The sequence below is a fragment of the Bactrocera dorsalis genome, chromosome 4, assembly GCF_023373825.1.
Source record: "Bactrocera dorsalis isolate Fly_Bdor chromosome 4, ASM2337382v1, whole genome shotgun sequence".
Lineage (NCBI taxonomy): Eukaryota > Metazoa > Arthropoda > Insecta > Diptera > Tephritidae > Bactrocera > Bactrocera dorsalis.
The window spans coordinates 68,928,571-68,953,034 of record NC_064306.1 but is presented as its reverse complement, the minus strand read 5'-3'; the positions used below and the strand labels follow the sequence as shown (position 1 = coordinate 68,953,034).

Below are 24,464 nucleotides of genomic sequence, written 5' to 3'. Positions count from 1 at the left end.
AAGTAGTTAACTATAATAAGGTAAGGGAAGCTTAATTCATTAAAGGTTTACCAATCAATATACTACTTAGTTTTATATGTCTACTTTAATTGTATATAATGCCGGGCTCTTACCGCATTATATATTGTACATATGTCTATATATTATTGCGTGTATATTAATTATTTTGAAAGTGCAGCGCAAATGAAATGAGAAACGATTAAATTCTTATTTAGTCTTACCAAATGCAATTGCTAACAACTTGATTTTATATATGTACATACATGCATGCAACCATAAATATGTATGTGCATGTAGTCACCTCTGTGTAATCAACGCTATCGGATGCTACTTTTTTCTACTTCCGTTATATGATAGTCGTTGTAGTATAACAGTTTATACATATCGTTACTTTAATACACAAATGATCTCTCTATTTTTGTTTTTTTTTTTGACGAAAATGTGTTTTGTGTTAATTTATTAAGTTTTTTGATTTCTCATATAAAAAAAAGGATTATTTGAAATTATTGCAGTGTTTGCTGTATTAGTAGCTAAGGACCTTCTGTATTAGAGCAATGTTATCTACTATGTGTAGGCTTAAGTTTAAACCAGCACTAAACGTTTTCTATTCAGGGGACTCCCAACTTGTCATAACGCATCGTAAAATTATTAATTTTTACACTTGTTTAAAAAATTTGTTGTGGGATTAAATACCAAAATGAGTTTACTCAATAACAATTTTCAACATTACGTTTTCGGTTTGTTATAACTTTATGATACTATATGAAACTCCTAATTATGTTTGTAGTGGGTCTTCTTCAGTTTATGCGACAGATAAACACATAATTAATTATATTCATTATTATTATTATTAAATATTGCCAGAATTCGTTAAATCATCAGTGTTTCTTCGTCGCACGACACCACGCATAAAATTTTGAATACCAAGGAGATGTAAATTGTTCGAATTGGGTATAGGCATCTCCTCAATTATTTTATAATCATTTTCAAATGTTTATAATTATTCAAATATTACAAAAAATCTCTCCAAATATATTGTAAAAGGTTTATAATTTGAGATGAGTCATATGCGTGATACAAAAACTTATTTCATATTGAGTGATGTTTTTATCTGAAACATTTAGTGCATATGTGTGCGTGAATTTACTGATTTACTATGTACATATGTATACATGAAAGTGCATCGGGTGTGCTTTTAATGTGTAATTATTGTTATATTATGAGTTAAACAGGACAAAGTGCAAAAATATTTATATATGTACTATACAATGTGCGGATATAACACACGAGCAAGTATATACATAATCCATTGTTGCGAACATACAGACAAAAACAAACTTTGTACTTACGTTTGACAGACAAAGCGGCGGAAACTTGAAGCATTTGCATTTCTTAAGCACTTTAACTAATATATAATGGTTATAAAAACATTTATTATTATTTCACTAATGACTTACATAAAAGTATTATATTTATTTTTTTTATTTTCACTTAAGCAACTAAACACAGATTATACGTTTAACATTTATAAAAATACATAATGTAGCTTTCTACGTTATGCATAATATACATACATAGGTATATAATTGTTTTATAGATATGTATGTATGAATGTACTATATATGTACATATATGCATATTATTTATTCATACGGTTTGTACTACGATATAAAATACTACCATAAAATAATAGTTTCTATTAATTTCGACACATTTAACAGTAATGACACACAGTAGAATGTTAGAACCTAAATATAAAAATTATAAAACAGTTCAGTATGAATTAGATTGTATATGTTATATGTAAATAAATAGACATATTTACATTTGACGGTTATAAGGTAGCTCGAAATAATAAACACACTTAACGACTAATGTTAATCAATGTTACAATTTACACGCACACTAGTGTAGCTGGCGCACAGTGTAGCGAAATGTTCATTTCGACAGCACTTCTTAACACTAACTGTTTTTTTTTTTAATTTTTTATGTTTTACAATAAATATAAATATATACATATACATATATATGTATATTTAATAAGTTTAGCAGTATATTATGTATACCGATTACATTAAAGCTTAACATTGTTATGGTGAAATGCTTTCATTTAAAGCTCCAATTCACAGTTTACAGTTTTCCGGAAGTGTGGATTAGTAGTTATACATTTTGAACGAACAGGACAAGGACACAATAAAAGTATAACAAACAAATTAAGTTACGCTATTTAAATACATTTTCATGTTTATTGTGCTGGTTTTAGTAGCCGCATAGTGTTATTGCTTAAGGAATTAAAGCGCTGCAATAGATTGCTTCTCTAAACATATGGTACATATGTATCGTATATTAGTCAACTTGAAAGTGTTTGATTTTTGTATAAATTAGTTATTGTTGTTGTTGTGCAAGTTTGTGTAAATGTGCGTGTATGTGTTGTATGTGTGAACTAACCACCGTTGGGCGTCTCCAGCGTAGCCGTCCGCATGGGTGCATCGATTTTGACGTGCAGGCTCGAAAGGGTCGTATCAACCGGTATATCCACTTCCTGTGTGCCCACATAGGCGTCGGCGACAAGTGTTAGCTGCATGTGAGAAAATAAATAGTATTTGTTCAAATTGTTATTACTACTTATTATACGACATTTTTGTTCTTATATTATATATATTACTATATATGTTTTAAAGATTTACTAAATTGTAAACTATTCAAAGTAAACCGAAAATATGCGCTGAAAATCATGTTTATTAAATATCGTCAAACAGTATGATTTGTTCACGTGCTAATGGATGGCACCCTTCACTTTGTTGACGTTCCGTAACCTGGTTTCCATTGAATGCCAAAACAAAGTACTTTAAACAGTTTAAATTTTCCATGGCATTCGTTTCGTTTTCATTTTGTACTCACACATTTTTGTATATATGTATGTACATAGTGTTTGTAATAAGTTTTCGCCTTTTCCACGCTTTTGCGTTCAAATATCATATTCTGCGCTTTGCCAATGTAATATAAAACAGGAAAAAAAGTTAACATCTGTTTTACCGACGCTATGATACCCCTCACAAATAAAAAACAATTATTTTGAGCGGCCAGTTGGTATGAAAGCTATGTGCTATAAGGATCCGATCTAAAAAATTTTTTATTCGGGGGACCTTGAACAATAATTCATGTTAAATGGCAGCTTTAGTGCTCCGATATCGGCGATTTCAACAAATGTGCAGATTCTTAGGAAGAAAAGAATTTGTGCAAAATTTTACAATGATATCTCAAAAACTGAAGGACTTATACGCCTATATATATAGGAGTCGACAGACGCATTTGGGTAGATTGACTCAGCTCGCCACGCTGATATGTTATTTATACATTTTATAAGGTTGTTGTTGTTATCGTAAAGTAATTTCGTAGAACGATGCTAAATTGACAGTTCTAGATCGGTTAAAAATCCGGTTATGCATCGGTTATTTACACCCGATTGTCATGAGAACTGACTTCTAGCGTCTCCATCGTTTCCTGCTGCATGTCACAAACTACATAGCGAACTTAATGTACTCTGTTGAGGGTATAAAATATTTTTATTCATGCATGTGTGTGTGTTTTGTAGCCAGCCACTCGCTTTCAATTTCCACCAACTTCATGGTGCGTTGATTTTCCAAATGACAACGTATTTAATTACCAGTGTTTTTTACCTCAAATTTCGCTTTTATAACGCTTGACCTAATGCTAGGTTTACACCGCCATCATTTAGTGTTGTGTTGGTTAAGCCACATTTTCGCACCCTTGTGACATTCGCAAGCATTTTTGATGACTTGTTTGGTTTTTAAGTAAAGATTTTGAATTTTAGCTTCAACAGCACCATTTCTGATTAATTTTATCAAATTTAAAATAAAAACTCAACCCTTTTAAAATTAGTATTTGCCACTTGGAATTCATTAAAGTTCATTGTGAAATTTGCCACTGTCCAGTGACTTGGACTATATCGCGCTTGCCATCAAAACTGCATAACTGGATAGCTGAGTGCGCAACCCCAACCACAACCGCAAGCTGCCGGCAATCTGTAGCAGCAGCAGCAGCAGCAGCAGCAGCGGCAGCGCTATTAACGGCTAACAGTGGTATTTAGCTTTTAAACAAGTTTTTAGCTTTCAGTTGTGATTTTCTGCCATTTTCACTAGGCACCGCGATAACATTCATAATGCCAACAACAACAAACACAACGTTTATAATAAATATTGCATTTGAAAACTTGTACTTGTTTTGTAATTGGAAAAGAAAAACTACGCTACTTAGCAACTAAGGTACTGCCGCAGCCACACGGCAGCGGCTAGCTGGCTGGCGAGCGTTGTATAAGCAATTATAATTACAAGTGGCAATTAAATTTGCGCACCGCCGCTTGACAAGAAGTGGAAAAGTAAAACAAAAAACACGCCAGCACATTTGTTAACTCGTTTGCGATCAATCAATCAATTACCCGCTACACTCCAAGGCGGTACATATGTACATATGTTAGACCGCCGAATGAGAGTGGGAAAGGCGCTCCTTCTCTGAAATGCCTCACATATGTGTGTCTGAGTGTATGTTAGTGAAATGTGCGCTTACCGTGCTGCCCTCCAGCTCCTGCGAGTTTTCGCTACCCACCAGATGCAGTACTTCGCCTCCCGAACGTATGGCCACCTCGCCGAGTATGCCGCCCACAGCCTCCTGTGTCTCGTTTTCACTGGCCGAACGTTCACCATACCAGATGAGATAGAGCTGTAGCATTAAATTAATTCAACGAAAATTTGTAAATAAATTTTAAATTTAAAAATTAAAAAAAAAGAACTTTGCTCGCTTACTAACCCTAATGCGCTTTTTCAGCAGCGTTATGGCGGCATCTTGCACCAGCTCGGTGTGCGGCGGTATCGCTGCGGTTGATATGAAGACGGCGCTGTCGTATGGCACCAATTCCGAGGCATGCACAATGCCGACAAACGAATTGCCACCATCTTTCACCTTGATGCTGTTCAAACCGGCCAGAAATTGGCGCGTATTATTGAAGCTATAGGCGGCCGGTATACCTAGAAAATTGTTTTACATTAATTTACCATTATTAATTAATTTACGATAATACATTTATTACTTTGCAAATTTAGTTAAATATCAATTAGTAAATCTAGAAGCATACACCCAACTCACTTAAGTATCACTAAAGTATAGTTAAAGTAAGCGTATGCCATAACATAACCTCACTTTTCGCCTCTATGGAAGGATCCAAGGAGACGAATTCACGCAAATATACAACTTATCAGAGACTTTTACACCAGCAAAAAGAGAGGAGAGAATCAAAAGCATCACAATGTGGTAAACTACATGCAAAGTTCGTGGGACCACATACTGATTCCGGACATACTTTCGTGGATAGTTAGACAGCATGAGGGCCTAAATTTCCACCTGACCTTAAAACACAGTGGCCATGGCTGCTTAAGAAGCTAGCTATACAAATATCGTTATGACTTTAGTTCATATTGTCCGACATGTACAGCGTGTATAGAAGGCTTTGAACACGTACATACTCTATGTTGATGTTGTTGTAACGGCAGAATTCTGCGAGTTGACAGTCCTAGATCGGATAAACTATTTGGCTCCGACAGTCGTGGCAACGTACTCTATCTTTGCTCTCGGTTTTCAAGTATATAGGAAAAGCTGAAAATCACACTTGGAGGTAGTCTCACGGTGAAAAATTTGACTGCTTTTATGTGCGAGTCCTCTGTAAGATGGAAAGCTGTCAGCGAAGCGTCACCTCTAATTATGATAACATTGAGACATTTACAAGAGATTAGGAGGCAGTTAGACTGTACAATAGAGGCGACTTAAATGTCTTCTTCGCTCCTAGGAAGTAATACTTTGTTCATTGGTCCCGTGAGAGAGATATGAGATAGGATTAGGTTAGGTTTAGCGTATTAAAGTTCAGCACTCCGGCTTTCCATATTTCCTCCTACCATAAAAGCCTAACTTTTCGGAACTTGTTAGTTGATCACCCCGGTAGCTAAATTTTTGAGATTTTTCATTAAAAAATTTGTGTTGTTGCCATTTTTATGACTCATTGTAATTATTACTTGTTGTTTGAATGCAAAAAATTTCCACGGAAATTTTCATAAGCTAAAATATGCAAAAACACACGGAAAAGCAGCAATTAAATAAACAAATTAAGTGACGTTCTACCACGTGGGCTGCTCGCTATACTTGTGGTTTTCAATTGATGTGCTCTAAAAAATGAAAAATAATAAGTCGTTAACAATTGAAAAGACTAATCCGGCCAAGGACTGTTCACTCGGTACCATGCCACGAAGCTACTGCAGGAATACTTAGCAGCCGCTACACCAACAACAACTAATTATAATTTTAATTTTTTGTAACATTTAAGCATTTTATATACAAGATTTTTTATCCATATTTTTTTTTAATATTTAAAATTCTTTTTTTTTCTAAAATTATTTAAAATTATTAAAAATTTTTTTTAAAATAATTTTTTTTTAAGGAAAACTTTCATATTAATTAAATTCGTACAATGCAAAAAGTTCCAATTAAGTAAAAAAAAACAAAAAAGTACTGCTACGTGGGCTGCTTCTTACATTTCTGCTCTTGGGCATGGACAGAAAGTATTATTTTTTAACATCTTAAAAAGCTGATACAATAAATTGCCTCGTGGTCACTATTTCCCTCCAGTTGTATCAGAAAATATCACTGCTGTGCAGAAAAGCTTTCACTTAGATTGTCATCATGCAAATTAAATGATTTGGGCATTTGCCAATTTATAATCAAAATACTATTATTTTTTAAGCCGATAAAATGCCAAAAATTGAAAACTAGAAATCGCAAACAAATTATTCGCTTATATAGACTAATTGCTGTGAATGCGAAATATTTCGTACGCATATTTCCGAAATTGTTGACAGCACCTGGCGCACGCTAAGCGCGCCATTAAAAGCGATTACGCTAAACCACTCCACTTATTGCCATACAAATCTGGCGCAATCGCGCATTCATGCAAGCCAAACAATCACTCAAGCTCAAAGTGGTTGCACACGCACGTCACATATGTACATATGTATGTATGTGGGCAGCTGTAGGCTGTGTTTACGTTTACGTTTACTCACCTGAGGCATTCAGCGAGACGAGCACAATTTTTATATTTAGATTGGTGCGTAGCGCATCACGCCACAGCGCCTTCGTCTTCTCCAGCGCATCTGCCGACGGATCGACGATGACGGCTAGCGGCATTCGAATGTACGCATCTTCGATGTAGTTGCGTAATTGTTCGTGTGGCAGCAGTTTACGGCCGCGCGATATATTTATTTGTTTGCCCTGCTTACCTGCTGGGCGCATTGTTGTTATTGTCGTTGTCGTTGTTGTGGTTGCTGTTGTTGGCGTTTGCATTGTCGTTGAAAGAGCAGCTGCTGCTGCTGCTGCTGCCGATTCTGTATCGAAACCTGTTGCCATCGCTGAGCTGGTGGTTGCGGCAATGTTTGGTGCGATGGCATCGATTGCATTCTCGCCGAATACCGGTATTGCCACCGTTGTTGGTGTGGCTGCGGCATCCATTAGCGGGCCACTTGTAGTCCAAGCGGCGCCACGTGCCTGTGGCACAGCTGGCGGCAGACGCGCAGCATTGGCATCGACGTCGGACACTGACTTCGGCTGTGGTGCGATGGGCGGCGACGGTGTTAGTGGCAAGGCGGGCGCCACTGTTGGTCTTACGCTGCCTTTGTGCTGATGCTGATGCAATTGCAGTTTTTCCAAGCTATCCTGTGGGTCTTCATAGTAGTCTTCGTCCGAGCTATTCGGGTGTAGCTGTTGCGTGCGCGGTTGCGGTGGCGCCACATGCTGTTGCTGCTGCTCGTGCTGGGATGGCGGCGCTGGTTGCTGATCCTTTAGCATGTTATCTTCTGCATCTGCGTCGCTGTGGTGATATAATTTCATTGCGATCGGATCGATTTTATGCGCCTTCTGTGTGCGCACGTGCATGTTGTGCTCCTCGTCTTCCACATAATCGGAAGCGGAGACATTGGCGTCTGCTTCCTCAACCGACACGCTACCACCGCTAATGGTGCGCGGAAATTGCTCAGCTTTACCCTGACGCACATAAGCGGGTATCATGGTGCTCATTGCGTGTGGTAATACAGTTGGTGGCAATGCTATGGGCGCACGGGCCGCACTACCGTTCATTAAGGTACTGCTGTCCATCATTTCGATTTCCTGCGAGTCGGTCATCACGTCATCCATACGTGCTTGCGCTCTTATCGTGTTCACAGACTCATTGCTCATATCATAGGGCTGTGCCGAGGTGGCGGCTGTGGGTGCTGCAGCCGAATCGGCATTCCCTTCCAGCTCTGTCATCTCCTGCATTTCTTCCAATATTTTCTGGCGCTTCGCATGCTCTTCCATGTCCTGTTGCAGCACAGCGGTTTCATAGATTTCGTCATTACCGCTCACTACCTCACTATTTAGGCCCCCGCCACCGCCGCCATCGCCCGTGGAGCCGAGCTCGCTGGCACCGCCTTCGCCGTCGTAATCCGCCGCGCTGGACGTTTGACTGTAAGCGATGAGCAGTGTGAGGATGACAAATGCCAACGAAATGCTTGTAAAATGTAGTCGTAGACCACTCATTTTGTGTATTTTTGCGTTGCCGACTGACATCTTATCTTATGTGTGTTTTGTTGTATGCACTTTTGTTTATATACTTCTTATAACGGTAAATATTTTCAAATGTTTTTTGTAATTTTTATTTTTTATATTCTCTTTACACGACTAAGTGGCTCATCTTTTCCTTACAAAGTGTCGTTTGAAGCTGAAATAAAGAAAGAAAGATGCGTTTCAAGTTTGAACATATTTTTGAGCAATATAAAGTAAATTTTTTGGGTTAAAAACCACTTTTCTTAATTTTTAAAAATTTTTAGAATTTTGCACTTTTTTTGGAATTTTCTTAGTATAATTAGAAAATAAGTTATAAACAAATACGAATCTCTTTGAATTTTTTGTTTCTGATAGAAACTGCGACCTGCATTCTGCCCGCCGTCTGACAAAGCGCATGCGAGATGCATCGGGCAATTGCTTCCGAAAGGCAGAATATCAAAGATTTCGTATCCAAAAAAAATTTCGGATGATGTCTGAATATATAACTATAAACCTTAGATATTTCGCTTTGATCAATTAATTCTTTTCTTCTCAAAACAATCCTCAAAAAAATCGATTTTTTGAAGCCTCTGAGCAGGCTCCCATCTTAAGGGGTAAAAAACAGTATTTTTTTTTTAATTTTTTTCTCATATAAAAACATTTAAACGCGATCATTGCGACGCCATTTTCGTTGACCCCTTTGAAAAAACTGTAAATTGGATTTTTGGCAGATATTAAAAAAAAAAACAAAAAATGTAAATTTCAGTGAAATGTTCGTGACTTTTTATCGAAAAAAATTCTTCGTTCAAATCTTTAAGAATTGTATCTCAAAGACCTGTGTAAAGTTTCATCAAGGTCGGTTGAGTAATTCTCGAGAAATCGTGCCAACCAACTTCAAAAACACAGTTTCGAGCAAAAAGCGTTTAAAGACAGCGCACTTAGCCTAGCCAGCCTCGAGCACACAAGTTCTCAAGGCTGTATATCCGAAACCATTACTCGGATCAGCTTGAAAATTTAGGATAATATTCTAGAGGTGTTTTAGAATTGAATAAAACCATAAGAAAATCGATTTTTTGAAACACGTAAACCTATGTAACCCCTTAACTTAAGTTGACTTAAGTTGAATTTCTAATATTTGCTAAATAAAAGACTTGGATGCTTTTGCTTGTATCAGTTGTTGTTATTAACTGAAGTCAAGCATATTTTCTTTCTTTAATTTTTAATTTTATTTTTTTATGAATATTTTTGTCAAAAAAAGCTATGTTCTTCCCACAATAAAATGTCGGTGATCAAAAAATGGCCTAACATTTCATTTCTATTTTTCTTCCCTACTTACTGTTTTAAACAGGGTTAGACCCGACTATATCTGGACTATATCACAGCTAGAACGATTTTTATATGATTTCTCTCAGAGTATTATAGCATATGTGTCCACCAAGCCCACACACACACACACCTATAGAAATTGCTTGTGTGAATGCATGCCATTGTGTGTTTAAAGCAACAGAACTACTTTACTTAGCCCAGAGCGAACTGTGGCCACATGAGCCGCGTGCAGTTGTTCTGCGGTCAGTCGGCAGCATAAAACGATATATTGTATCTATGTACATATGTATGTATGCATCTAACAACATATGGCCACAACAAAGCGCCTTGTCTAACCTTGACCATCCAAATCAATTTGAAAATTTAAATTCGAATGTAATAAACGCATGCGCAGCCAAGCCGACAACAACAAAACCAACAAATGAAAACAGTAACTGCAGCAGCGCCCTGTCGCAGTGCTGGGACAAGAGAGATGTTGCGGCGTAACAATATTGTGCAGCAACAACAACAGCAACAAAGCAATATCTATGCACTCTATTTTGCATTTGTTATTTCTTGTTGTTGTTGTCGTAGTGGCAGAATTTGTTATTTCTTCGTTCAACTTGGCTGCTTTACAAATATTTTTTGTGCGACAACAAACACAACTACAGGCGCATACCTGCCAACGCACACACACACGCACACGCATGCTTAGCCCAGAGCGGCATTGCTTTGTTTTGGTTTGGTTTTATTTTTTACAAGCAAAAATGTGCACCAACCGGCCATAAATTCTCGCATTCATAAAAAAATATTTGAAATTTGTCAGCGAGCGGAGATTTAGCGGAATTTACGAGACAATAAATGCATGTATGTACATACATAAGTATGTATGTGCGGATTTTGAAAATGGTTAATGCGCAATGCTTTCAGATGCGCTGTGCTGAAGTAAATATGTACAAAATACAGGCTTACATATGTACATATGTAGATGTGAAAATTTTGAATTCAATCCTGCATTAAACGCCAAATTTTATTAGTTTTTTATTGTTAATAACTGAAAGCGCAAATTTTGAAGCTTGTTTCCTCAATGAAACAAATATATACTTATGTAGATGTATACGATATACATATGTACATGTATATACCATAAAAAAATTCTTCATTATTCACTAATATTTCTCATATTAAGGGGTTAGGTGGATTTGAAAATTTAAAAAAAAAAAATCGTTTTTTTTTTCTTTGTCTTATAAAATTCCACAATACCTCTGGTATATTGTCATAAATTTTCAAGTTGATACGAGTAATCCTAACCCCTTAATGGATTGTGTGTTTGTTTTTATACACAACTGTAGCATTTTGCCAAGCATAGCTAATTTTTGGACGCTTCTCTGTCTGCCAATTTTCTGGTAACAAAAGATGTCTGTTTTATTTACTTTTTCTGTTGCTTTTATTTGAATGATTGATTGCCGTTAGCCGGTAAAATTTGTCAATCCACATATTTTAAATACATATGTATAGTATATTTAAAAACATGTTGTTGTTAGTGACGCAAAGAAACTTGTTTCTATTGACATAATTTGGAAGAACCGCTCGGCAAACGTGTTTATACTCGTAAAGGCTTAATCGCGAAGTTATAAACAAACGATTTTATTACAATTAGAGACCAATCAATGGTAGATAAGATTTTTTATTAAAGTAAAAATTTTTTCCATGAAAGAGTTATGTTTTTTTAATAAGAGTACTATAGTAAGTGGATAAAATTTTTTTTTACAAATTAATTTTTTTTTCATAGAAAAATAGTTAGTTTTTGGCGAATTAAGGGGTTACATGTTTTTCCTCGTGTAACAACTCAATAAAAGTTGAAATGTTTTATTACAATTTTTTATTTTTACAAATATACACTATTAATAAAGAAAATCTGAAATTTTTTGAAAAAAAAAAAATATTTTAAACTCTTAACTTAGAATGTGAATGAAGGGAAAAACAATGGAAATTAGATTTTTGGCGGACATTTAAAAAAAAAGTAATTTTCAGTGACAATTTCGCGACACTTTTTTTTCAAATAGTTGTAATCGAAAAAAATCCTGCGTCCAAGTCTTTTAGAATTGTATAATTTCATGAAGATCGGTTGAGTAGTTCTCGAGAAATCTTGCGTACCGACTTCAAAAACATAGTTTAGAAAAAAAACGCGTTTAAAAACGGCGGTCTTAGCCTAGCTAGCCTCGAGCGTACTATATCTCCGAAACTATTGCTCGGATCAACTTGATTTAGGAAAATATTCTAGAGGTGGTTTAGAATTTAGTAAGATAATAAAAAAACAAGTTTTTATGAATGAAAAAAATTTTACATTACACAATTTTTCATCAAAGAAAGCCCATTTGGTTTGTTTAATCTAGTTTATCATCATAAAAATTATTAAAAAAAAAACCAAAAATATTAAATTACTATTTTTTACTTTTAAATTTTTTATCACAGATATCCCAATTTTTTTTTATTTAAAAATCCGGTCGAAAAGTTAACAAAAATTTTAAACTTTTTCAAAGTAAAGACATACACTAATTTTATTTTTAAGCATGAAAGATTGAAAAAAATATTAAAATAAATATTTATATGTATTTAGCAATTTGTTTAATTAAAATTTGTATTTATTGCAAAAAAAATTGAATTGAAATTATGACAAAACATTTAAAAAATTTTAGTTTTCATTGTAATTTTTATGAATTAAACATCAGCTAACATTTCTCTCAAATTAAAAAATATAAATTCTAACAACATTTCTAAGAAATTTTAATCAGCACTCGCATTTCAACAACACAACCATTACATCTAATCAGCTAATGCTCCTTCTTAACACTGCAAGTTCGTTGCTTAAGTCTTTTGTTGGAGAGCGCCAACCATTGACGAACGTTTTCCGAACCAACTATTTCAATTGTTTCGCCTTAAATGCAATAAATCGAAAGATCTAAGCAAAATAACACCGCGTACCACCGTCAATTAATATATTTATTTGTGCTTAGTTTAGAGCTAAAGTCCAAAACAGCGTAGCGTGAGAGCCACAAACGCGCAGACATAGCAACCACAACAACTGCTAACACAGTGTATTTTCTAAAAGCGTTAAACAAGTGAACTAATAGTAATTAAATTAATAAATAAAGCAGCGTCTGTCATTGTCACGTTGTGGTTGCATCGCTCAATAATGAATTGCTTTGAGAGCGCAAATTGAAAAATTAAAACAAAAAAATACAAAAAGCAACAAAACTCTTGCAAAAGCAACAACTTCAATCGTTAAACTGTTGCTGCTGGCGTTAGTGCCCTAGCAAGCTGTTAGCCAGCAGCTTGTTACTGGCGGCCGCGTAGACACAGCACACTGCAACCGGCTTTCTTCTGCTATGACCTTGAGTTGTTGTTGCGGCTGCATTAACTGTATTATATACATACAGTTAAATGGCTAAGAAATAACACTTATAATATAAGAAAACAGGTGTGGCCTGCCATTGTCACAATTAATTTATATGCGCCGCAACATGTTTTCATCACTGGATAGATAGAGGGTAAAGATAAATATAAAAATATAAAATATTTTTGTAAAAAATTACACAAATATATCATTGGCAAACACTTTGCCACAATTTCGGTTGTTAATTGCGCAAAACTAAACGATTTCGCGTTCTATTTCCACGCACCAGTGTGACTAATATTGATCGGCTGTGGCAAAATCTAAATTGGATGCGCGTGCCAAGTGATATATCGCGGTTTGTTCACAAGCAAGAACTGCCAATATAATATAACTGCGCTTTGGATAAGAGCAAAACACGCATTTCCTCCCGCATGCGTTGAGTTTTGCTCCACCGCGCAGATTTAAAGGCTCGCTGCCATTTGCACGCTCGCAATTCATTTTCTGCGAATAATTCTGTATGCATGCTCGCATGTGTGTATGTGTATGTTTATAGCGTTTTCAAAACACTCAGAATACTTGACGAGTATTTATACTTTTCATTTCAAACACTTTTGTGCCATCATCAACAAAAGCGCACATTAAATATTCATTATTCAGGAAGGCAAACACAAGTTTGACGACTCTAAGCCACAAACGAGCGGCCTTATGGCATATTGCAGATTAGCATAATAAAAGCCAACAACACAAAGATGACGAAAAAACCAGAAGAAAAAACGTAAACTAATCGAAATCAATATAAAAAGTACAACAATAACAAAAAAATAGCAACAACTCGCATAATCAAACAATGCTAGACGTAATTACTGCTCTTATTCGCGTCAAGCGCGTCACGTTCTCCGCCACAGCAGCAGTGGCAGCGGCGGCGGCGGCGGCCACATCCGAGTTCGTCATGTCAGCAGACACATTTGTTATGCTGATCATAATCTGCCAAGCAGCAAAACGTTCTTTTTTGTGTTCGAACACATTAACTCGCATAGACACACATCCATACATATGCTTACAAACGGACATATACACATATACATTAAGGTGTCTATTAAAATAAGCATTATGTCAAAATCATTTAATTTTGTACAAATTTCATTAGATTGCTCATATTTCAGCCCGCCTCCTCCTTTCCCATTTTGGCGAGAAGGATCACTCAATTGGATTAGTCTAATTGACATTAATGATCATCAAATTCAGATAATTGCGCTTACAAATACGTGCTTAATGTGATTATCCGTTGTAGTCGAATCGTCGAATCGTTGAATCTAAGTAATTCGGTGTTCGGTGTTCGGTGATGTCATGGCCTAGCTGTGCCTGCGATTTTGGTTCTCAGGACTGCGCGGCATTTCAGTAATTTTATTTTATGATTTAATAAGCGAGCATAAAAATGCGATTATTCTATCAGAATAAAATATAACCTACTTGTTTGTATGTAAGTATGTGTGTGTGTGTGTAATAAATTATGGTAATTGTGGCACGTTCGGATATTGGATTATGTGAAAGGCGGATAAAACTTCAGAAATTGATTTGCTAATTTGTGCTGATCATTACACCTGCGCTGACTGTGATATTATTTATACTGGAAACTGCTTTAAAATAACTATGCCAGATATTTTGAAATATATACAAAATATACAATATATATAATATAATATAAACAATATGTATAAATGTCGGTACGTAGGGATGTTGATAAGAATAATTTCGGTTATCTGCTATTTTGTTTGCTGCTGTCTGCGAAAATTATTTTTTTAAATAAATTTGTGAGGAAATATTTGGTCTGTCGTTCGTTCAAAGTTCAATAAAGTTTTATAGCGAAGCTTTTTTACGCAAATAATTTAAATCAAGCAATTGCAACGAAATTATATGATTTAATATGGTAGCATGGGCTTAAGGGTTTTATATAATTTTTGGGGAGTTTTGCAAAAATATTAAAAAAAAAAAATCAGAGTTACCACCTGTTTTACAATTTATTTTGAAATAAATTGGTGGTATAAAAAATTAAACTAAAAAGCATTACGTTAAAAGAATAAATAATATATTGTAAAAAAAAATCAGTGTTGCCACCTGTTTTAAAATTTATTTTGAAAAAAAATAAAAAAGAAATACTAAAAGCATCACGTTGAAGAAATAAATATAAAGCTTAACCTTAAAATTTTTTTGTGTATGGTTGCCACCTTTTAATTATTTTAATTTGAAATAAATTATAAAATCAGATAATCATTTTAGCGTAGCTAACTAAAAGGGCTTAACCAGTTTCCAGTTGAAAGTAAATTTTGTTAAGCGTTGCCAACTATTTGAAAAAATCTTAATTAAAATCAAACAACTACAACGAAATCATATGACTTAATAGTATGGACTTAACGGTTTTGTATAATTTTTTGGAAGTTTCACGAAATTATGGTATTCATTGTTGCCACCTGTTTTAAAACTTATTTTGAAAAAAATATGGTATAAAGAAATACTAAAAACAATTACATTGAAAAAATAAATAAATAAAGCTTAACCTTAAAAAATGTTTTTGTGTATGGTTGCCACCTTTTAAAAAATGTAATTAGAAATAAATTATAAAATCGAATAATCATTTGAGTGTAAGTAACTAAAACAGATTAAGCAGCCTGCAGTTGAAAGTAAATTTTGTTAAGCGTTGCCAATTATTTGAAAAATATTAAGTTTGCAACGAAGTTTGTAAACCACAGAAGAAAGTCAGAGGCTCTATAAAAAAATATATAAATATAATATCAACGGGATGAGCTGAGTGGATGTAGAAATGTCTGTCTGTTAGTCTATCTGTCTATTTGTCGGTATTCTATCAGACGCTATCTAGTCTCTTAGTTTTTGAGATATCGATATGAAATTTTTCACACATTCTTTCATCCTCAAAAAGCTGCTCATTTGTGGGAACCGCCGATATTGAACCACTACAGCATATACATATGTAGCTGTCATGCAAACTGATCGATCAAAATCAAGTTTTTATATGAAAAATATTATTTTGACAAGATATCTGGCACGAATTACTATAGAGCTACAATATCCGAACAAATTATTTAGATAGGACCACAAGAGCATATAGCTGCTATACCAACTGACCTATCAAGGTCAAATCTTTATATGAAAATTATTTTTTTTGGGTCAGATATCTGGCAAGAATTACCGTCAATGGTAGAGCTACAAACTCCGAAGAAATTATTCAGATCGGACCACGAGAGCATATATGTAGCTTCCATACAAACTGATCGATCAAAGAAAAAATCAAGGTGAAGATTTTTTTACTCACATTTATACGAAAAGAACTATACTTTTGCAGCCAAAATTTTATTTTATTTTTATTATTTCATCATCGCTTCTTGCACGGAAATCTCGATTTGACCTACCGTACTAATTCTGTGATATATTTTTACACAGAAAACCCCGATCATAAAAAGCCGGCTCACAAAATCTATTTTGCTCTGCACTACTAAACTACTTCATATTTTACCGTTTGAGTTCTCATTCATTCTAGCAAATTCAGTCCAATATTTAGCTTATTAATAACCTATTTGTTGACAGACTAATAACAATGACAACAATAATGGCATAAGTACACATAAACGCCGCTGAAGCACGTGTTCATAATGCTTAGTTATCTAAATTGTCAAAATAAAAAGTTTTTGTTTTTTTCGCTTTTAAGTGTACAAATGCGGTAAACATATATATATACTATCCATATGTGCAGTTATATAAAAAATTAATTTCCGTAGGAAAAAGTTGGTGAAAAAAAATATATTTATTGTTTAAAAAAGTATACAAAACACTTGAAATAAGTGTCAAAATGACAAGTCATACTAGAGTATGTATTTCAGCCAAGCAAGTGACAGTTAACGCGCTAACCGTGCGCTGGGGTGTTGTACATATGTATGTATGTTTGTCTATATGTGTTGGTGAGAGTATTTTTTGGCAACTTAATGACTAGACAGTGCGTTAGTTTTTTTCCACAATTTTTTTCCACAATTACAATTGGCTATTGTTGAAGGTCTTTCGCCTTTCTGCGTTTGTTGAAAAGCACTTCGCCTGAGGCATTTTGTCCATGCGAGAAAATAGTAGCAAATTTGAAAATAATTGTTTGTAATGGTTAGACATTTTCGAAATACTTTCTTCTGCATTCATTTCGCGCTGCTTTGCTTTCATTTCAAAGCTTTTCAATGGCGCAAATTCGCTATGCAGATGACTTTAATGCGTGCAGAAAGTTTTACGAAATATATAGACTTTTTTGATTTTTAGTGGCGAACGTCAATTAGTAGCGCTTTTATAATCTATAAATGAATTTCGTTTAGTACTTTGAAATAAAAATAATAATAGAAAAGAAAAATGTTTAATTTTTTTAATTTTGATATGGAAGCTCGACTTTCGTATGAATCACGGCTGAAAAAACACGTGTGCCATTAACTTAATAAATTATTAAAAAATAAATTATTAAATTTAAATCATTAAATAAGAAAAGTATTTACTAAAAAATGTCAAATAAATTAATTTTGAAATTAAATTTCAGCTGCATAAATATTACTTCATAAATGGCGCTGACCAGCAAGTTGTGTTTGTGTGTTTGTGTGTCTGTCATCATTGTCAGATTTTATCATCAATGCCGTCAAGTGAATACCTTGCACTTGAATCTAAATTATTTACGCTGAAATATTTGCATATAATGCACACGAAACGTTTTTAAGCTGAGTAAATGCGCACTGCAAGTGAGAGGGGTAGCGGGGAGGTGTGTTGTTGTTTTACTGCTAAGAATTGCAGCGCCAGCAAAAACAATTGCCAAGTTTGTAATTTCAGCAATATTTTCTTGAAGTCACTTTGTTGGCGTTGCTGTTGTTGTTGTGGTTGCTGCTGCTCATGCCTTCGCATTTGGTGTGACACTTGGCATTTTTAATGCTTAAATATACTGCAATTATTTAATTTGTTTGCAGAATTTGCGGCAATTTGCATTAAATATGACTTGTTGTTGCGTTTCGCTTTCAGCTTAATCATATTTTTTGCAGTTAGTGAAAATTACGTTGGCCTCTAAACCCAATGGTGGCTATTTGTCACTCGCTGTTCACCGCGTTCTCGTTCATATTTAAATGAAATGACGAATGCATGTTTGTTTCGGCGATTTTTCGGTGTACTCAAGCAGAAGTAATTGCGGCAATATGCAATTTATTAATTCGCTTATTTGTTTTTTTTTTTCAAGAGAAAATAAAAGTTTTGCATTCACTCAAAGCTGCAGTGTGAAGGGAAGAACATGCGAATACGTGGAAATTTATTTGCACAAATTAGTAGTACTATTTCAAAACATTGCACACTTTCGTTTTCGCGGAAATATAAATTTAAAATACAAATTTGTTGGAGAGACCTCTGTGAAACTGCTTAACCCTTATGTAGTCTCACGATCTTAGGAATTTCTTTCCAATTATGCCAGCTAATTGAGTTCAATGAGATGTTGATTAGGAATAAAAATACTTTTTATTTCAAATAGTATTAGTAGCAACCGTCAGTGTACAAAAATCAATCTCCAACGCAACCAGCGAATCACTATACGCAGCGAAAGTCAAGTGTCACTAAAAGTGATCTCAGCTTTTTAAGTCAATCGCTTTAGTGGAGGAGTGTATAGGAAGGCTGAACCACCTATCAGTTTGTAACCGTGTACACCTGATGTGGGTGCCGGGGCATAAAGGGGTAGCGGCACTGAGCTGGCCGATGAACTATCCCCCTCTACGGCGACTTTCAGCATGAAGGGGACAGAACCACACCATTAAAGAGTTGCTCTGCACGGAGGAGAGAGTGGGGGAAAACGGCACTGGCAGCAGGCAACAGAAATACGTCACGCCAAGTTATTATTGGGAGGTTACAACCTAGCAAGGTTTAGAGATATGATCAACCTCGCCCGAGACAAATTCCGTCTTTTTGTCGCGCTCTATACTAAGCATTGCAGACTCAAGAAACACTTGTGCAATAAACATAGTCCCTTGCGTAAACTACCGGTTTTGCGACATGGAACAGGAAACTCCAGAACACCTGATTCTAGATTGCCCAGCAATTTGTAGAAGCAGGCTCAAGGCCCTAGGATCCATCTACGTGGACAGGGATTAAATCATCTCCATCGCGCCCAGCAAGCTCATGGAATTATTAAGAGTGCTGAAGCTTTGTGGCCATATGTGATATAGGAGAGGAGAGAGAGAATTATTTTCTATCTATCTACTGTACCTTCAGGGAATAATGGTAAAGCTTTATAGTAAACTAATAGCGTTTTCTGAAGTATGTTACTTCTTCATTAAACTATAACAATTACGGCAATTCGTTCCATATTAAGAGTATTGAAATTGCCAGTACTTTAGATTGTTAAATTAAAAACTGTATTTTGGACTATTTTATTTTGTATCTAAACTGATTACGTGCAGCATTTTCGACTGGTCAGGATGCCAATAAGTAAATCCCTACGATTAAAGGGCTAAATCGGCTTCCTCGGGTAAAAACAGCCTTTTTTCAACAATGAAATTTTAGGAAAAGAATATTTTAAACTCGGCCATTGCGACGCCATTTCCGGTGACCCCTCGGAAAAAACATGCGCCGCGTTGGCAGGATACTCGTTACAGGATCATCCAAAGTGAAAAACCTTAACTTAGAACCTGGACGAAGGAAAAAAAACTGAAAATTAGATTTTTGGAGACATTTAAAAAAAAGTGAAAATTTCAGTGAAATTGCGCGATTTTTTTTTTTTCAAATAATTGTAATTGAAAGAAAATCCTTCGTCCAAGTCTTTAAAAATTGTATCTTAAAGACCTGTGTAAAATTTCATAAAGATCGGTTGAGTTGTTCTCAAGAAATCTTGAAAACCGAATTAAATACACAACTTCATATTTGCTACAAAATTATTAATAACTATTAATTATTATATACATATATAGTATATTGTTTTATTATTAATTAATTATTATAATATTCTGCTCATTTATTCAAAACTACTTTCCTTTCCCTTTTATATAATTGTTTTTATTTTATTTATTCCTTTCGCCAAACTTCACACCTTCATCTTATTAATTATTCTAAGCTTTTATAACCGGACTATATGCAGACACATACACATACATATGTTAAGATAAACAAATGGCCCGTTTTGGTGTTTACATGAAATAAATAACTTTTGTTGTAGACAATTTGATAAATCTGTTTTTGTTTTTTCGAACGTACGAAATGCTCTGCAGATTAGCATATTGAATATTATATTAAATGAGCCTCAAGTAACATTCTACTTCACATTAAAATCATTTTGATTATATTATAAGGTGAAGCGCGACGACAGCAGCACGCTGAGCAAATAAAAAAACACAATGTTAAAATACTAGTTAGAATAAAAAGTAAATCTTGATATTTTCTATGAACCGGTTCGGCTTGTAGTCGGAAACTGCACTCATCGCGCGTTTGAACTAAAAAGTTTGTACAAAAAGTAACATATAGACACACATTTGGTCTGCAGCTAAGGTGGTTATGTTGGTCAAGCGAAATTTATTTTATTTTAATTTTTTTTTTATAAATTATTTTTATTCTTTATGCTTACACACACAAGAGGTGGGGCCAGTGTAAACCAAGAATTTTACACGTTTTTTATTTTTCAATGTTTTCAATGTCAGCGCACGGTCTTGCGATGGCATCATCTGGCAATGTCAGCAGCTGAACTTGAACAAGTTTTATATTTTATATTCATTTAGAATGCTTCATGTAATAAAAAATTATAGTTGTAAAACTTTAGTGATGTAACACACATTTGTATGTTTGTTTGTAGTAGGCATTGCGTCGAATGTGTGAAATCTAGAAAATGGCATTAAGTTTTATTTACATGACGTTTGAAAGTGTTCTTAAAACTTTTAAATGTTTTATAAAATATTTTCCTCCATTCGTTTTTTAATATATGTAGGTTTGTCGAAAAAGTTTTTTCGTATTTCTAAACAAACTTCAACTTATTTTTTTTATAATGTATTTATACTATAATTTTATAATGAACTTTTAGCTATTTTTTCCGCTTCAGACATTATTCCATCAGTGTAAAACTTGTCTGGGTCAGGGCTATATGGTGGATGCATCAAAACTTCCCAGCCAAGCTTTTCCAGTTCTTGCTGAGTCATCAAAGGTGTGCGTGGTCTAGCGTTGTACTGATGGAAGACGAAGCCCTTTCTGTTGATCAGTTCTGGCTGTTTTTTTTCTATTGCTTGCTTCAATATTATTAGTTTTTGCAGTAAAATATAGAATCAATCGTCCGATCAGGCTGGAGCAGCTCATAGTGGATGATTCCTTTCCAATCCCACCAAACACACATCATAATTTTTCGAGGCGTCAATCCTGGTTTTGCGACTATTTGTTGAGCTTCACCACGTTTAGACCATGATCTTTTCCGCATATTATTGTCGAATTTGATCCACTTTTCGTCTCCTGTTACCATTCGCTTCAGAAATGGTTCGATTTCATTTCGTTTCAGCAAAGAATCGCAGATGTTAATGCGGTCCATTAAATTTTTAACAGCCAATTCATGTGGTACCCAAACAACGAGCTTCTTTTTTGTTCCCAACCCTTTTTAAATATGTAGTTCAAAACCGATTGATGATGAATGTTAAGTTCCTTAGCGATGTCATGGCTGCTTATGTGACGATCTTAGTCAATCTTTTCCATAATTTGATCGATTTTTTCACAGCGAAATTTCCAGAACGAAAGTAAGCGAACCATTGTGGTGCTACACGAACTGATACATCATCGTCTCCGTAAACTTCACAAATTTCATTTTTGACTTGTTTGGCAGTCTTTCCTTTTTATACAAAAATCTCAAAATATAGCGATTTTTTCAATTTCCCCGATTTTTTTTTGTTTTTGTTAAATGAAGCTTAAATTTTTTTTAAATGTTTCCAACGCTATATAGTATGACACAATGTGATTGGTAGCACTGGAGATATACGACTGCAACGACATCTATTGACAAAATACGAAAAGACTTTTTCGACTTCCCAAGATTTTGTCTCAAAGAAGGAAATTTTTTTACTCGAAAAAAATTTTGAATGTAAACTTTTCATGAAATGACAAATAATACTATATATTAATGGTGATCGTGACGAGCTGAGTCGATTTAGCCATGTCCGTCTGTATTTACGCTAACTAGTTCTCCACTTTTTGATCCTTCGCATAGCATGTCAAATAATTATACACACCAACCAAAAAGTGCAGCGTAATCAACATCCCCGATTTGTTTATAAAAATATTATTTTATATTTGAATAATGAAGAGCACAAAAAAAAAAAATCTGCTGCCCATGCGCAAATGTTTGCGTACACAAGTCTATTTACTCGTCTGATTGAGCGGATTGCTTTGTTTGCAAATGAAATGAAAAGGAAATGATTGATGCCAAGACATATGGACAGTTGTAAGCGAAATGCTACTTTTATTATAATAATTCGAAAACTTTGCACTCTTTCCCTACTGACTTTGTATGTGTATATGTATGTTTGTATGATTTTATGTTTAAGTTTCGAATTATCACCGCTTTCTTGCGTCACAAAAGCAACGATTTATGTAAATAAATTCAAAGGCGCGAATTATGTGCAAATAGCTGTATATATGTTTCTGTATGTGCGCTTTGAATGAAAACACCAAATGTCAATATGTTTATCAGTCTATAATAAAGCAAATATAAACTAATTATATACCCATACTTAATTAGAATAATTTGAAAAGGTAAACTAAGGAAAAGAGTTAGCAATATATAAATCTAAAAAAATGTGAAACAGAAGTTGCTACACATACAGGAAATATTTAGAATTCTGAATAATGAAGCTAGTTTTGAATTTTTAAATAGGTGAAGTTGTTGTGATTAACAAATGGCACATAATTAACCCAATATATGTATGCTTATATGCTTGGCATGAATATACATACATAATAATATAAACATCTAGAAATACACGCATACTTTCAAATATACTTGAAAACATAACCTCTTAGTCTTTAAAAGAAGAAGAAGCCTTTAAAACTACTTGTTTTTCAAATTAGCGTAATAGAAACGCCTGAGTGTTGATACGCATAGAGAAAATAAACTATTTTACAGTTTTGACATTGAAAAATGTTTATCGTCACCTAAAATGCAAAATAACCTAACATCACTTTTCATAAGTTTACAGGCGAAGAAAATACGTTATAATAAAAACCAACTCATATTGAAATAAAATTTGAGTTTGGGTTACAAAATGGGTATATATTGGTTATTACATCTGACAGCTAAACTTCACAGAAACATTACTCCAAATAAAGTCTATGTAAGAATTTCAACATCTAAGTTGTTCTGCCAAATAATTTAGGAGGCTTGAACGTATTTGTAAGATTTGCTTGACTAAGTGTAATCCGCGGCAAAATTTTTTCAGCGTTCTTCTCGGAACATGTTGGTGAGAAAAATTTCCCAAAACGGCGGTACTCTGCTCGGAATTTTCTCACGACCTTTTTGAATATATTTACTAGGCAATGATCGAAGGCATAACATTTTCGATAATAATTTTGATTTTTTAAGCCACTTCGAAGCGCAAATTTTTCCACAAAACTATTTTTTTGGGAAGTCGCCATTTTATAGGATATACTAGTCCTTCGAACATTACTAGTTTTTCGAACAATATTAGTCCTTCGAACAATATTAGACCGGTACTGATCTTTTGTAAAAACATTTTTTTATTTTTTGTTTGGACTTTTCGTGGGTCATTCTGGTGAACGGCTACGGTATCAAGGGTACCCGAAAATTTTGAAAATTAATCTCCGATTATTAAAGTGCATTAAATTCTGCAAAAATACATTATTTTATTATTTATATATTTGTTAAAAGCAAATAAAAAATCGTTTTTTCAGACTTGCATGTGGATATAATGCTTTAAAAGAGCAACTATGAATTGGTTAAATATTAAAAAAAAATTAAATTTTTTACACAGTCGACAACTTCTTCAGAAATATCCATACTTTAAAGCAACACATATATTTAGATTATTTTTCATAATATTTTTTTATAAGAACATTTTTGAATTTTGAAAATTTT

General features: G+C 34.3%; 2 protein-coding genes across 5 annotated transcripts in view; one reads left to right on the top strand and one right to left on the bottom strand.

Moving 5' to 3' along the window:
* Positions 1–24,464, top strand: part of LOC105224902 (mucin-17) — a 57,604-nt gene that overhangs the window by 3,484 nt on the left and 29,656 nt on the right. The window lies entirely within an intron of this gene.
* Positions 1–24,464, bottom strand: part of LOC105225918 (uncharacterized) — a 36,565-nt gene that overhangs the window by 2,999 nt on the left and 9,102 nt on the right. For all 4 annotated transcript variants that reach the window (XM_019990137.3, XM_011204602.4, XM_011204600.4 and 1 more), the window contains 4 exons: positions 7,125–8,815; positions 4,828–5,045; positions 4,588–4,740; positions 2,449–2,578 (listed from right to left, as the gene is read on the bottom strand). In XM_019990137.3, coding sequence (XP_019845696.2) covers positions 2,449–2,578; positions 4,588–4,740; positions 4,828–5,045; positions 7,125–8,664 — 2,041 coding nt within the window. In that variant the 5' untranslated portion in view covers positions 8,665–8,815. The remainder of the gene's footprint in view (positions 1–2,448; positions 2,579–4,587; positions 4,741–4,827; positions 5,046–7,124; positions 8,816–24,464) is intronic.